Source organism: Lupinus angustifolius, chromosome LG08, assembly GCF_001865875.1.
Source record: "Lupinus angustifolius cultivar Tanjil chromosome LG08, LupAngTanjil_v1.0, whole genome shotgun sequence".
NCBI lineage: Eukaryota > Viridiplantae > Streptophyta > Magnoliopsida > Fabales > Fabaceae > Lupinus > Lupinus angustifolius.
The window spans coordinates 20,309,262-20,325,621 of record NC_032016.1 but is presented as its reverse complement, the minus strand read 5'-3'; the positions used below and the strand labels follow the sequence as shown (position 1 = coordinate 20,325,621).

The 16,360-nt window shown below is 36.8% G+C and overlaps 2 protein-coding genes across 3 annotated transcripts; one reads left to right on the top strand and one right to left on the bottom strand.

Annotated features, from left to right (window-relative positions):
* LOC109355083 (phosphoenolpyruvate carboxylase, housekeeping isozyme-like) lies at nucleotides 271-6,132 on the bottom strand. 2 transcript variants are annotated; one of them, XM_019598014.1, is made up of 11 exons: nucleotides 5,972-6,132; nucleotides 5,538-5,739; nucleotides 4,495-4,886; nucleotides 4,288-4,372; nucleotides 3,969-4,191; nucleotides 3,582-3,685; nucleotides 3,405-3,498; nucleotides 3,077-3,231; nucleotides 1,433-2,431; nucleotides 950-1,336; nucleotides 546-842 (listed from the first exon to the last, which is right to left on the bottom strand). In XM_019598014.1, the coding sequence occupies exons 2-11, from the start codon at nucleotides 5,703-5,705 to the stop codon at nucleotides 546-548; spliced, it is 2,904 nt and encodes a 967-aa protein (XP_019453559.1). In that variant the 5' UTR covers nucleotides 5,706-5,739; nucleotides 5,972-6,132. The 2 variants fall into 2 exon arrangements, with proteins under 2 accessions (XP_019453560.1, XP_019453559.1); XM_019598015.1 differs by lacking the exon at nucleotides 5,972-6,132 and having other exon boundaries at nucleotides 271-842; nucleotides 5,538-5,705.
* Nucleotides 14,475-16,004, top strand: LOC109353985. Its single transcript, XM_019596340.1, has 2 exons — nucleotides 14,475-15,167; nucleotides 15,216-16,004. The coding sequence occupies exons 1-2, from the start codon at nucleotides 14,475-14,477 to the stop codon at nucleotides 16,002-16,004; spliced, it is 1,482 nt and encodes a 493-aa protein (XP_019451885.1).

Below are 16,360 nucleotides of genomic sequence, written 5' to 3'. Positions count from 1 at the left end.
CAAACCTCTTTCATCATTGTTTTGTAATGAACACTAATACCAAGGCTCTATCATCTTTAGTTAGTTCCAAAAGTGTAACTATTTGATAACACACATACATCATATATAAGATGTTACTTTAACCAATAGTAGCAGGAAATAAGTGATAAAGAAAATGTAAAAGGAGCAGTAATCAGCATAGTTTCTTATTGATATATAACAACCATTTGCATATGGTTAGGATTTAAAATATCCTTAACCCCAAACAAATAGAAATAGGATTCTGAAATTAATCCAAGAATGAAACCCTTACAGCTCAATACTTCAGAACATAATGTGAAACCTACTGATAAATTAAACCCAAGCCCAATAAAAAAGATCCTACCACATGCAATGCATTGATCAGCATGCACCAAAGAAAGGAAACATAACTTACACCTTAAGATGAACATGAGGGGAAAAGGCACCCATCAAACACTTCTCATGAGTGTGCAAGTAGAACTATGATCTCGAGGATGAGACGATGCAAGAAAACAGCAAATAAGATAGGAGATGGAAACTCGAGTTTAACCGGTGTTCTGCAGTCCAGCAGCAATACCCTTCATGGTGAGAATGAGGGTGTCTTCCAAACCAGGGGCATATTCACTTGTTGGGTTCAATTTTACAAGTTCATCAGCAGCTTTACTTATCTCTACGGACTCTTTCGAGATGTGAGGGCGCAGCTTGACATTGTAGTTCGGATCACGAATACGTTTCAATGTGTAAGCTTGGCAAACATTAAGGGTAGTGATGTAAGAGTCACGCAAGCGGAGTCTTTGCTTCAAGTAAGGGTCTCCTTCAAGAAGGTCCTTATGGGCAGCCACCTATATAATACAGCAGAGAAAAAAATAAAATTAGCTTGTCTTGTGTGCTAATCTTTATTTTCAGAAATGAACAAAAATAGAATGTAAAATTGTAAAAGTGGGTTTACCTGAAGGAGGAGTTGCTTAGTTTCTTCAAACTTGGTCCTCAACTTTTCCCCAAATGGCCACAGGTCTTCTGAAACAAGAAGTCTATCATACAAAGCCGCTATACCTGGGTCACCCTTGGCAAACACCATTTCCACTAAATCGATAGTGACCCTGAAGAAAGGCCATTGATTGTACATCACTTGCAATGTGTGGAGATTTCTAACATCCTTTTCAATAACTTGTTTGAATGCTGCCCCAAAGCCTAGCCATACTGGAAGATGAAACCTTGTTTGTGTCCAGGCAAAGATCCAAGGAATAGCACGGAGTGTCTCGATACCTCCAGTTGGTCTGCGCTTTGCTGGTCGACTTCCAATATTCATCCGGCCATACTCCAACTCTGGTGTAGCCTGCATTTTAAAAGTTTGACAATGATTATCAAATTGTGTCATAGTACTAAATAGAGAGAAAATGGAAAGAAAAATAAGTAACTATATATGTCTTACCAGACGGAAATATTCAACAAAGCGAGGTTCTTGGAATACAATAGAACGGTATTCTTCTGTAGCAATGTCAGCCATCTGATCCATCAAAGCACGCCATTCAGGTTTGGGAGAAATGGGAGGATGCATTCCATGTTCTAGAGTAGCAGCAGTGTAACGTTGAAGTGTTCTAAAGCACAAGTTCAGCTCTCCAAATGACTTCTCAATAACTTCACCTTGGACCGTTACACGAAGTGATCCCTGGATTGTCTCTGGAGGTTGAGACAGGATAGCAAGATGAGTGGGACCACCTCCTCTTCCAACAGTCCCACCACGACCGTGGAACATGGTTAGCTTAACCCCAAATTTCTTGGCTACTTCTATAAGCTCCTCTTGAGCCTTATATAGCTGCCATGCTGCAGAGAACCTTCCAGCATCTTTTCCCGAATCTGAATACCCAATCATGACTTCTTGCTTCCCATTGATCCTATTTCTATACCATTCTATTGAGAACAAGCGAGCCAGAGCAGCAGGAGCAGCCTCAAGATCTGCAAGCTTCTCAAACAATGGGACAACTCTTAATGGATGCTTGACATGACATTCACGTTGCAGAAGTTCAACTGCAAGCACATCAGATGGTGCAGTTGCCATTGATATGATATATGCTCCAAAGTTGTCTGGCGGTAGTTCTGCTATGACATGCAATGTGTCCAAAACATCTTTAACTTCTTCAGTTTGGGGAAGGTCGGGTCCAAACAGTGGTCGTTTTCCACTCAGTTCAGACAAAAGCCACTCTTGCCGTTTTTCTTCAGACCATTCCTGGTACGAGCCGATTCCTAAGTGTTGAGTAATTGCATCCAACACATCAGTATGACGGTCTGACTCTTGCCTGATGTCAAGCCTCACAAGTGATAGTCCAAAGGTGGAGACTTGCCTCAAGAAATCAAGAAGGGTTCCATCAGCAATTGCCCGATCACCACAAGCACAGAGTGATCTATAACACAGTTCAAGAGGTTCCAAGAACTGGACAAAATTTTAACCTTAGTTAGTATATTTCTAAGATAAAGATATTTGCCACAGAATGATTCTTAACAATATTTTATAGGTTCCAAGAAATAGATAAGTCTATCTGTCAGATGAAGATATCCACCCAAGCACAGAATAATTCTCAGTCAAAAACTAACATGTAATTGAACATAATGTTTACAACTTATCCTTGTTCTGTTTGTTCTTTCCTTATGGTGCACTGCACTCACCATATTGAAAAACAAATTAAGTTACATTAATGTAAATATTGATGAAAGTCTACAAATAAAACATTTTTAAGAAAACAAAACTGCATTAACAGCTAAGGAGGTTTTCAGAGACTTTTCACAAACTTAATACACGTCTAGCTTAATGGTAGCGACTCATGTGAATAAAAAGGTACACTGAGTGTGCCACCCACCAGCTTAAATACCCTTGCAGTATTTTATTCCCCACAAAGGGGAGCCTCCCGCGACTCGAACTCATGACCTCAGGACAAATAGTCATTATTCACATGAGTCGCTACCATTAAACAAGTCGCAAACAGTGAGGGAAATAATAGACCATTTAAACATTATGATGTGTAAACTGCTAAAGTTGGCAGCTGGATTGTCTTACTTATCGAAAAAACAATGGATATACCTCCTCAACATTGGTAAAAGTTTCTTCCTCTGGAATGTCAGAGTACCCTTGAGCTAGTAAATGACTAGAACGCTCACGAGTCCGGTAGAGCCTATCCCTTACTTCACCCAGTACCACACGATATGGTTCAGTTGCAGGTATGACTTTCCAAAACTCTGCATCATGAACGAAATAAAGAGTATCACAAAAGTGAACTAATCAATCTATTACACCATTTTCTGTAAGATTGCAATAATTAAGCACTTCACTGCTTGTCCCATTGTGATGTAAGTATGCTAAGAAGTATAACACCTATCACTTGATTTTAAAGAAAGATTTTAATGAACACCTATATAGTGCTTTGCAACAGCATCTTTCTTAGAAGTCCTGTTAATTTCATCTGCACGGGCACGTAGCTCGTCATTGCATCGCCACATTGACATCTACAGAAACAAGAAGGGAAATCAGCAAATTGATGTCAAAGTAATGAACCATCATCTTAACATTTATGTACAGCATCGATTACCTCAAACATAAGTTCCTCTATCAAGGAATAGTACAATTTAGCGGCCATCATTCTAGCCAATAAGCAAACATCCCTTGTCACTTCAGGAGTTACTCTTGGATTGCCTGCATTATTTTGAACATACTTAGTCACATATGACCTTCAGCATTACAGAGGCTTAATAATATCTTTACATGTATCACAAATTATTGGAAAAGATCCAGCTAACAGTCCATATTTGACAAGCGAATTTATCATTTCATGCATCACAACCGCCCCCTCCCCCCTATCGTTGAGCATTAATTTTGTTTTCAAATCAGACAGTAGTTTACTATAGCATTTTGAAGATATTTTGCATATTTTCATTTCTCCTTATACCAAGAAATATTATTGGTAGAAGATCCATACCGTCACGATCACCACCCATCCAAGAAGAAAATTGAATAAGAGGAGCATTATAAGGGACACGTTCATTAATCCCTATACTCTTCAAAGCTGTATCAACACGACGCAGAAATTGGGGCACACCCTTCCAAATTGTTTCATGGAAATAGCTCATCCCTGCTCTCATCTCATCTTGAGGAGTTGGAGGGGTCCTCTTGATTTCATCAGTGCGGAAGGCAGCTTGGATCTAAAAAAAAGTAATTTAAAATTATACAAAATAAATGGTAGAATTATAGCAGTTCATACAAAATTAAACAAAATCCGAAAGGGTTTTGATATTCACCTCCCTCTGTAGAGCCTCATCAAGCTCCTGTTTATCATCAGGAGTGATGTCCTTAGCATACAACTGACTTAAATTATCACGTATCCTGTAAAGTAGGAGGAACAGATGAAAGCTTAAATTTCTTCATTTTGCAGTAAATCTATCACAATAAGTGACAAATAATAAAGAAAGAAAGATGAACTAAAAAATACTAAATTTTGAACAAACCTTCCATGCTTTTGAAGCACGGATCTACGAACTGATTGAGTAGGATGAGCAGTCAAAACCAGATCAACGGTCTGATTTTTCAGTGCATCGAAAACTTCCTGAGGAGACTTCTTCAGTTCCCCTACAAGTCTCTTGAAAGTTTCTTCAATGTCTGATTCAGTAGTTGCATTATTCTCATCAGCAAAATCCCCCTTCTTCAACTTGTTTCTTCGGCGATGAGCAATCTGGACCTCTTCAGCTAAGTTGGCCAAGTTAAGCATGTGGGAAAAGGCCTTGGCAAAAACAATCGAGTCTCCAGCATCCAAACTAGTTATTAAATTGCCAAGTTTTTCTAGTTTCTCAGGGTCATGCTTCTCTTCATATTCAGCAGAAAGCTCATATACTTCTTGAACCTGTGCAAGAACAATTAACCATTATTGTCAAATAGTTTTCCAGTTCAAAGACAAATGGAAGGGCACATAAAATCTGGTATATCTAAGTTAAAGCAACTACAAACAGACTAAAAGATTTGACCATATATATCCTCTGATTGCTCATTTCATTTTGCTTATATGCTTACCCATCTATCTCGTGGTTAACTTCCAAGCACTATGATACATCCTTAGAGGTAAGCTAAACATATAAGCTAAGTATATACAACAATAAACAAAGGTTACGATGCAAATTAGCCACAAACCTTGTGGTTTCAGTTTTATCAATGAAGTATAAAACGATTCAACTTTAAACATATAAGTTTAATTGACAAAATTGAAACCACCAATCCAAATTGTCTAAGTTGAAAGGATTGATTTGCATTTTAACATGAAAAAACACCAGATCAATGAATAATTCCCCTTTAAAAGTTATTTTACCTTAACAAGTTCCAAACATTAGTCCCAACCCAGTATCCAAAACCCTTTTAATATGTTTAAAGTTCCATTCTTTTTCACACCAAAACAATCAAATTAGCTTTCAGAACAAAATTGAGACACATGGGATCAAAGGGTGATGAACCAAATCCAAACTTGAGCACAAAAACAAATCCAAAGGAGTGAAAAACCCACTGTTTCTTTCAGATCCTCTCCATGTAAATCCTGGAGAATGTCGAGGAATCGGTCGAGGAGAAGAGCATCATACTCAACCAGTTTGTCATCCTCACTCACTTTAGCTGGAACCAATTGCCTAAGCTGAGCATCAATAGATGCCATCTTTTCCAAGTTCTTGTTCGGCATTGTGCAAGTAATCAACCTTTCACTCTCCACCCACCTAACAAAATCAAAAGGGTCACATCACAAAGATCAAAATCCAAAACCCACAATAAAGTATGAGACATTGACAAAGACAAAATTATGGTGGAAGGACACAAAGTAAAGTGATATCATATTGTTTGATACTACTACAGCAACAGAAACTAGCAACTATGGAAAACCAGGGCAATTAGAATTAACAAAAATAAAAATTGTAACTTTTCGATGAAACTAATGTGCCAATAGTGTACCTGGGTAAAGGGTCACTTAGGTTGGATAATGAAGAGGGAAAAGGTTATGACAACGAAAGAAAAATGGTTGAGAGAAGAGAGAGAAGTTAGAAGTGATAAGTCACAGATCCAAAGTTGTGTAGAGGGTGTGTGTTTATATAGAGAAGGAGAGAGTGTCGTTGTGATTTGTAAAACACTTCATGGTAGGTGTTTATCACTCAAGTACAACAAACAACTATAGTAATTTGTTTCAGACACTGACCCTACCAGATTGTGTTTTGTTAGATAGTTACTTTTTCCAAATTTGCATGATGTAGAATATGCTTTTGATTTTCAATGATTCTCTCTTCGGGTCACTGGCTGTTTACACTTTTACACAAGAATGGTATCTATGCATTCTTGTAGAATATGAATATTCTCCCCTTAAATTCTTATTATAAAATACTAAGGTCGATATCCACCATCCAACAATTTTTATATATTTTATTTAGTATAATTAGAATATTTTTTATATCTGATGTATTTTATATTGTAATTTTTATTAGATATATTTTAAATTGTAAGTTTTATTTTAATGTCTAATTTAAAGTGAGATAGATAATTCAACCTATCATTGATGTTTTGGTGGTGATTACTGATTACCTATGATTATATGGTTTTTTATAGCAATAAAAAATATTAAAAGCAAAATAGGAAAACACAAATTACATCATGTTTTAGTTTTATACATATAGTATAGATATAAATAAAAGTGTTAGTAGATTGTGAGACCCAAAAAAAAAGTAATATTTGCTATTATGGAAAAAACTAAATTTTATTTTGAAAATGATATTTGCTATTATAGATAAAAAACTAAATTTTATTTCTAAAATTGATATTTGTTATTAGGGAAAAAACTATATACTCTAATACTTTAACAACTTTACTTTTCATACCAAAACAAGTACTAAATTTAATTTTCCTTACATTTATCTTATATTTTTACACCCATATAAAAAAACCATATAACAAAGGAAAAGTCACAAATTGATTGTGAAAAAAGATATATTTTTCCTCATGTGCACTAGATTTATAATATATTTATTGATCATTTTTCTAATTTGTATTCTATGTCACATTAAAACAATTAAATCTACCTTATAAGTTAATATTATTAATACGGATGAATTTTATATATGTATCAATTTCCAATATAAATTTACATTTATGAATTTCTTTAAATGTGTCATGTGACAAATATTAAAAAAATACTTTTTAGAAACCAGTCTCTTGTAGTATATGTGAATACAAACTTGTAAAGAATATTACTCGGTATAAATCTATACACTGACAATATAAAGATTTATACACATGTATTTCATCATTCATCATTATTTGAATTACCTTTTTTAAAAGTCAACAATAATTAAACATCAATAATAAATGATGTAATGACAGTGTATAAAATTCATACACCGTCAATATATACATCTTTTTCTCTTATATATTGGCAACCTTGAAAATATAGTGAAATTATATGCAATGCTCTTAAGAATATATAAAGAATTAATCCCTCAAATAATTTGATCACCAACTAAATTCTACATCGAATTAATCCTCAGTCAAGACTCTACGAGAATAACTAATGTGGTTGCCTTTTTATTTTTTGATTTATAGTGGTCAATTTCTTTGGAGGATTACCTTCATAGTCAACCAAACTTTGAAGATTTGGTTAACTTTTACTCAATAATATTAAGCTAAAGTTAGTGAAAACACTATCTTACTATAAGTAAAAATATAAATAAGAGTCAACTAAATTGATGAAGCTATGGCACATGATCGCATATCACTTCAAATCATGGTATCTATACCAATAACTAAAAAGTCAATGATGCAATTCTTGTAAGCGATACTTATTGAGAAGAACAATCACGTATCCTAAAAGATATTAATTCATTTTTCATAAGGTGATATAATACATTTTGTATACCCAAAAAATGTATGGTACCCATGCACCCCTTTTCTTGCTTGATTTATTTAGGTTGATACTTTGATGCACTTAATATTAAGAGTAAATATATTTTGTACTTTTTCACCTCAAATCAAACTTATTCTATAGATGTTTTTCTCTCTAAAAAATACCATGCATGATTTCATCGAAGTATTAACTAAGAAGTTAGCATGTGACTGTGAGGTGAAAGAAAAAAATAACTCATTTAGGACATGATGTTGCCAACAACACTAATCATGTCGACTTCTAAGGTTTACTTAAGGCTTCATTGCCATGTGATTTTGATATGGAAATATAACTTTTTCGTTTATTATTATTTTATATATCCTGTCAGGTGTGCTTTTTATTTGAAAGGTAAATTTCAATTAAAAAAAGGAATAATTTAAAGTATGTTTGTTAAATGTAACAAGATGTCTTAGTTCGTTGTATTAAGACTTGTTAAAATAAAATAAAAATCAGGGTAAATTATATAGAGTGGAAGAGGAATATTCAAGATGTTATGAGTCTAGTTATAGGCTTGTCTTGGTATAACTTGGTCTAAAGAGGAGAAGGTCAACACTTGTGTCCTAAACCTCAACCTTTGGATTGATAGTGACCTAACTATAATAACATAACTATTACAAATTCCGGCAATGTTAATGGAAAATAGAAGTGATTGGAATCCCCTTAAATGGACCATGTAAAATTTAGAAAACAATTACATTTTTATGGAAAGAACAAATTTCATGTACTTTTGATTAGTAATGAGAAATGTGGGGTTTGGACTCTTTGGCTTATATGTTCAAAGTGTCTATAATAAAACATGTAGTTTTGTTTGACTCAATTTACATGTAGTTTTGGTATATTTTAAAGATGCTAATATGATCATCAAATTCAAATTTTCAACTATAAGTAATCATCATAGTTTCCAATTAAATAAGTTCCAAAAGAATACCTAGACATTCTCTTAGTCTCTCTCTCTTCTTCTTTTTCATCGATTTCCATAATATCCATTGAAGTGTAGTGAAAAGATGTGCTCATGATAGGTATACATTTTTTCTTTTTAATTATTTGACTTATTATTTTAACAATGTTAATTAAATAATAAATTTTTATTAAATAAATAGTAATAAATATTTTATGTTATAATTAAATATATATTAATTAAATAATAATAATTAAATATTTATAAAAAAATGTTTTAAATCTATTATTTTCAAGAGATTATGAAGGAAAACACTATTAAAGTCATATTTTTTAACCTCTTTGAATTGAAATGTAATATTGAATATATAACATTTACTTTCTTGATCTTTATCTCTAAAATTAGTTTATGATAAAAATTAAATCATTGAATAACAAGATAACTTCTTAAGTAATTAATAAAAAATCTTTTTAAGATAATAATTAAATAAAAATTAAATAATAAATTAATTCATTCTTATATAAAAATAAACAAAATCCTAATTAGTTAAATATTAAATATAAAAATGTAATAAGAATTAAAAGAGCGTAGTTGCTAAGATCATATCTTCTATTCATTTAAGTTGAGACACAATGACAAATGTCGCGCCTCGATTTTCGATTACGCGACCTCTTAGAGTCGCCACTACATTTTATGGTTAAAAATGTAAAAAAATCTTTAAAACCCAATGTGACAGCTGGCGACTCTGCTGGGACTATTTTTTTAAGAGGGTCAGGCCCAATACCACTTTTTGCATGTTTGCTTTATACCCTTATGCCTTCTTTATTTATGCAAACTTGTGTATGCATCTTTATTTATGTATTTATTTATTTATTTTTCGAGTCAATTGGTTATTCTTGAACGTACTCACCTATTTCTTGTGCAGCTTTTGGGGGGTGGATTTATTTTAAGGTCTATGTGCTCCTCACACACTCACTTGGTACACTTGACTTGCACACGCCCTACAACTTGGTGTTAGAGATTAAGATTAAGATAGGGGAACATCTGCTTTGCCGGTAAGTGACCTGGTGTCACATCCGGTATTGGCATGATGAACCACCCAGATTGTTCCCATATATTATGAGTTGGCCGCTTGGGGAGCTAGTCTCTTCTCGTAACTAGCTCATGATATGTGGTTTCCATTCTCTTAAGATTGGACGCAGTCTGGTGACCTTTAGAAGTCTAGAGCTTTATCGAGTCCACTTTAGTCAAGACCTAGCATTCCACCATAGGGTAGCAGCTTTCAGAAGTTCCAAAAAACCTTGTAAGTATACCTTACATAGGACACAGGAAGCAAACCTTAATCCACTTTCCACATGCATCAATGCACATCGTGGAACATGATTTACCATTATTCCAAATTATTTTAAATATATTTGTGAATTTTTTAATTAAACATGATTTATAACTCACCCCTTATGGGCCCAAATACCCTCGGGACATTTTTATATCAACAAAATTGGATTCTACTTTTTTTTATATTTCATTATTCTATATCAAACATTTTTATTTTATCCTTCATACATCATTACATTTTATATAACATCACAAATCATATGCTCTTGCATTCAAGTGACATTTTTTTTATCATCCTTAATAAACATATTCCTTTTCAGAAAAGAGATCCGCTGTATAGTAAGACATGGAGTCTGATTCTCTTGTTATGGGTCAAAGCAATAATTTATTGGTGAAAAAGAGAGTAAAAGCTGAGGTACAAGGAATAAATGTGAGCTGTTTGATAGAGTTGATTCCACAGATCCCTCAAGAAATTCAGAATGAGTTCAACAAAGAGTATGGAAGGAGGATTGATCTACTCCTTATCACTGTTGATGCAGATACACTGAAAGTTATGGGTGCCATGGTTCAGTATTGGAGTCCAACTCTGAGAGTATTTGAGTTTCCTAACTTAGATGCATCACCTACGATCGAAGAATATGAGGTTCTGCTGGATATTCAGGTTGGAGATAGAGAGAAAGTCTATTTGTTCACTGAGGCTCAGAATGTTACAGAAGACTTGATAGAGAGGCTCATTGGGGTACGTCCGAGTTCGACTAACATCATCAAACAGGGGATGACCTTTGGGCTCAGGTGGAAATTTTTGAAGAAACATATCAGTCAAACAGCGGAGCAAGGAAAATGGAAGTTTTTCAAACCAGCATTCGCCTTGGCAGTCTATGGCATGATCTTGTTCCCATTTGTCCATGACATGATTGATCAGGCGACCATTGATGTGTTCGCGAAGTTCAATGGAGCCAACGCAGTCCCAGCTATCGTGGCAGAGACCCTGCTATCGTTCCAAAGGTGTCATGAAAAAGGTCATTTCAAGATCCGATGTTGTACTCAATTGTTGTACGTGTGGATGATCACCAGATTCAAACACCATCAGTATCCAGATTGGAGCAGACATCCCTTCTTGAGGTTCAGAAATATTATGGTGAAACCAATGCAGTTGTTGGATTGGAAAAAGTTGTTTAACGAGGTTACTCCTAGGAACCTTGGTACAAAGACTCGCTTCTATGAGAGACACTCAGCAATCATGTATTCTTGTGTGGAGTACCCAAATATGGTATTAATGGGACCTCGGGGCTGCATTTCCTTCACCCCAGCTCTGATACTTGGTCAGCTCAAATGGGGAATGACACCGGTACGACCCGAAAAGCTACAGGGATTCTCCATATGGTACAAAAGCGAGGAGGCCACCAAAGAGAAATTGGACTCAATCAGAAATGCTCTAAAAAGGATTCGTCTTTGTGGGCCAAATGAGTTGGGAGAACATCAGGTCTTTTACACCGATGAATATAAGCTATGGCGCAGCGAAAGGCGAAATGGTCAGGCCGTCCCACCAATTGCCCAACCACAGAAACCATCTGGTCCATCTGAGAACGAGTTGTTGAAGGAACAGATCAAGCTCTTAGAGGCAAAGCTAGAAGAAGCCAGAGACACACATGACAAGGATAGTATGGGTCTTGAAAAACTCAACAAAATCATCACCAATATGAAGAAGGATCAAACAAGCCTTAAAAGGGACTATGCTGAAATGTGCTCTCAGTCAGGAAAGGTTCGCCTAATTCGGACAGTAAAAGAGAAAGATGCAGAGATAGCTGACCATGTCGATCGGTTGAAAGCGCAAAGTCATGCCACACGCAAGGCTCAAGCCAAAGCAAAGTCTCTAGAACTTGAAATGGAGAAGATAAGACAGAGTGAAATGCAAGCATGGTCTATTGTTAAAGACTATCAGTTGATATTGGGTGAAGGACACCAGAAAGAAGATAATCTTAAAGCCAGCCTCGAAGCTTCAGAGAAAGCCTGCTATGATGCATTAACAGAAGCAAGTCAGCTATCAGAACAACTTCGAAAATTCAGAACTGCATATGATGAATTAGTGGCCAGCTAGGAAAATTGGTCAGATAATTGGAAGGGAGTACTCGAAGAAAGTCAATGGGAGATAAACAAATGGGAAGGGAGATGCAGGCAATTAGTTGATGGTCTCGGTGATTTTTTCTGATGATTGGTTGAAGTTGTTCTACGAAGCTAGACAAGAGATGACAATGTACCCGGAAACAGAGCTTCTTCCAGAAATGAAGGCGTTTTTTGAAGCTTGTGGGGGAATAGCTAGACAACTTAAGAAATGGCGGGTAGAGGCTACAAAAGAATTTTAGAAATAAGGAATAGGAGAATAAACAATAAACGAATTGTAATCATTTGCTTGAAGTATTAATAAGAGATCTTGTTTTCGCAATTCTTTATATCTATGTATGCAAATGAAAAATTGACTCTCATTTACAAATAAATGTTATCTCCAAAAATGTTTAAAACGTCTTCTACTTAGATACAACCTTGGTCTAAAACTCTATGTTTTCTCTAATGGTTGTCATCAACTGCATGCGTCTTTGTTGGGTACGCCCTCAAATCACCAAATGTAGGGCAAGACGTTTAATGCTAACAACCTCTATCAAGAGAACGAACAAAGATGCAATCGAGGTTAGAAACTTGAAGTTTCACTCTAAAATTGACGCCAACACAAAAATGAGACAATAGGGGCACGCCTCAGGGTCGACAGATTGCGGGTCGAAATGTCTTACTATACCGATCCTCTATACGAAGAGGAATTTAAATGTTTTGTTCTTGCATGCATCATTTTTGTTCACTTAAATAAAATGAAAATTTTCTCACCCAGGTATCATATAAACATTGCTCCTAAGCATCCTTACCACACCAGACTGCAATCCAAGCTGATGGCAGACTAAGAATCCAGTAGCGTTGACAACCGGTCTGAGCTGGCCGAAATGAAAGCGCAAATAAGTCAGATGATGAAAATAATTCTGGATATGCAAAAGGCTCGAAGCTCGGAAGGAGATGCCACTGCGTCAGGCGCCAAACCTTCATAATCCACACAAAAGGTGGGTCCCAAGATAGTTGCTGGGGCCAACCGTCGTAAGGGTGTTATTATAAGGTATGAAGACACAACTGATGGTCAAGAGGAACAACAATCAAATGAGGAAGACGACGAGGAGCAAGACGAAGATCCTACTCACGATATTCCTCATAAAAACAAGACCACAAGCCACCAAGCGGAAGCTAAGATAAACGGGGGTACCCCAAACAAATCCTCAAGCCAAGAGAAGGCAGAGTTGGAACTTATAAAAGAGAGACTGAGGGCCATTGAGGGCACAAGCTTCCCTGATGTAAAAAATGCATTTGAGATGTGCCTCGTACCAGATGTAGTGTTTCCACCAAAGTTTAAAACTCCTGAATTCGAGAAATACGACGGTACTTCCTGCCCGAAAAGTCATCTACATATGTATGCTAGGAAGATGACAGCTCATCACGGAAATGACAAACTTTTAATTCACTGCTTCCAAGACAGTTTGACAGGGGCAGCCATGGGCTGGTACATCCGTTTGGAAAAGACTCAGATTAAAACTTTCGTTGATTTATCCAATGCCTTCATGAAGCAGTATAAGTACAATGAGGACGTTGCTCCTAACAGGGCCCAACTTCAGAGCATGGCCAAGAAGCCAGAAGAAAGCTTTAAGGAGTATACGCAACGCTGGAGAGTTTTGGCGTCACAAGTCATACCCGCCAAATTGGAGGAGGAAGAACAATTGTCTATCTTCGTGGATACTTTGAAGGAGCCCTATTATGATTACTTGGTGGGAAGTGTTGCATCGAGCTTCAATGCACTCATTAAGGTGGGGGAGAAAATAAAAGGACGCATAAGGAGTGGAAAACTGGTAGTAGATCAGCCCAAATCAGGCACAGGCAAGAAGCCCAACTTTATGAAGAAGAATGAGGGAGAAGCACTCGCGGTGTTCACTGAGCCAAAGGGATAGAAGGCCCAAAACCCTAAATACCAGGCCTCATACATTGCCACACCTTCCACACAACCCAACTATACCGCCCACAATAACAACCGCCAAAACTATAACCAAACACAACCTTACCAACCCCGTCAAAACCACAACCAAACCCAGGCCTACCAAAATCAAACCCAAAACCACAATTACCCAAATCCCGAAAGAAGAGGCCCACAATTCGATCCCATACCTATATCTTATGCAGAACTATACAATCATCTGTTAAGGGAGAGAATGATAAGCCCTATAGTAGGAACAGTGCCCGAATCACCTGGGGCTTGGTTTAATCCCAATGTTACCTGCGAGTACCACTCTGGAGTCATTGGCCACTCTATCGAACATATTAAGGCTTTGAAGCATAACGTGCAAAACCTAATCAATGCCAAACAACTACATTTCAAGCCTACTGTGTCGGACGTGGATAGAAATCCTTTACATAATCATGGTAATCAGGGTGTGAATGTTGTAGAGGAGGCTCAAGGTAGAGCATTCGTTTGGGAAGCAGATGAAGTAAAAACACCCATGAGGGAAATTTTTCAAGAGATGTGTAAGTGTGGGATGGTGGAAAAGATGGTGGAATATGAAAACTCAACTGATTGTGAGTTGCATGGCGAAGTGAGTCATACCCTAGAGGAGTGTCCAGAATTTAAGATCTTGTTGCAGAAAATGTTGGATATGAGGTTGATCACAATAGAGAGGGGGCCTTCGTATCAAGCTGTTAACGCTACCACTAGAAGTGAGGAAGACATGAGAAGGACTATGAGGCCATCAATTACTCGATATGAACCTGTATTGAACATTCTGGATAATGCTCAGTTACACCCACAAATAACTCGATGGGTGCCAGTCATAAGTAGGATGGAGCCTGTTCTGAGGCCTGCAGCAGAAGATAAACCACAACCTTTCCCTTACAAAACAGATAAAGCGGTACCATGGATCTATAGTAGAGGGAATTCAGAGACAAATGAGCTATAGATAGAAGTCACCAATGTTGTTGGGGACAATCGGATAACTAGAAGTGGACGTGTCTATGTTCCCTCAGATGCTGAAAAGGCCTTAGCCAAGGATAAAGGGAAAGGGAAAGTATGTATCCCTGCGGAAGATGAATTGGAGGCCAATCTGAATGACTTGTTGCATAAGCATGGAGATAAAGGGGAAGTATCCAATGAGGAAGCTTGTGAATTTCTGAAATTCATAAAGCAAAGTGAATATAGGGTCGTGGATCAACTAAACCGCACTCCTGCCAGGATATCCATTTTGTCTCTGCTAATGAGCTTTGAACCCCACAGAAAAGTGCTAATGGAGATACTGAACCGTGCACATATTAGTCACGACATAACCACTGACAAGCTTGGTGGCATCATCAATAACATTGTGGCTGACAATTACATATCTTTTAGCGATCAGGAAATACCTTCTGAGGGAATGGGACACACTAACCCTCTGCACATCTCTATAATGTATCAGAATTTCCTAATTGGCAAATTTCTTATCGATAATGGCTCATCTCTCAATGTCATATCGAAAAGGACGTTGTCTAGGCTTCCAGTTGATGCATCGTATATGAAACCAAGCTCTATGGTGGTGAAGGCATTTGATGGATCCAACAGGGATGTCATGGGGGAAATGGAGTTGCCTATAAAAATAGGACCCTGCACTTTCCAGATAGTATTCCTTATCATGGATATTAATCCAAGTTATAGCTGTTTGTTGGGAAGGCCATGGATCCATGCTTTAGGGGCTGTACCTTCTACACTGCACTAGCGAGTTAAGTTTATTGTGGATGGAAAACTCCTTAATATTCTTGGAGAAGAAGATATGTTGGTATCAAGATCTCTTGACACTCCGTACATTGAAGCAGCAGAGGAAGCTATTGGAACATCATTCCAAGCACTGGAGATTGCCAACGCTTCATTTGTAGGAGGGGGGACACCTACACTATGCCCCCAACCTTCGGAGGCATCACTGATGATGGCCATAGTAATGTTGCAGAATGGCTACCAACCTAGAAAAGGGCTCGGGAAGTTTGGCCAAGGAAGAGAAAATATCATCATGATACATCACGCTAAAGATCGGTATGGCTTGGGATATAGACCCACTCGGGAAGATAGGGAAAGAAC

Bases quoted from the DNA above. Each gene is read 5' to 3' on its own strand.
- LOC109355083 (XM_019598014.1), bottom strand. From the start codon at position 5,705: ATGCCGAACAAGAACTTGGAAAAGATGGCATCTATTGATGCTCAGCTT. The intron at 3,232-3,404 runs GTGTTCATTAAA...TTCATGATGCAG, and splicing joins TGTTGCAAAGCACTATATAG to AGTTTTGGAAAGTCATACCT. The intron at 2,432-3,076 runs GTATATCCATTG...AATTTTGTCCAG, and splicing joins CTTTTACCAATGTTGAGGAG to TTCTTGGAACCTCTTGAACT.
- LOC109353985 (XM_019596340.1), top strand. From the start codon at position 14,475: ATGATAAGCCCTATAGTAGGAACAGTGCCCGAATCACCTGGGGCTTGG. The intron at 15,168-15,215 runs GTACCATGGATC...AATGAGCTATAG, and splicing joins CTTACAAAACAGATAAAGCG to ATAGAAGTCACCAATGTTGT.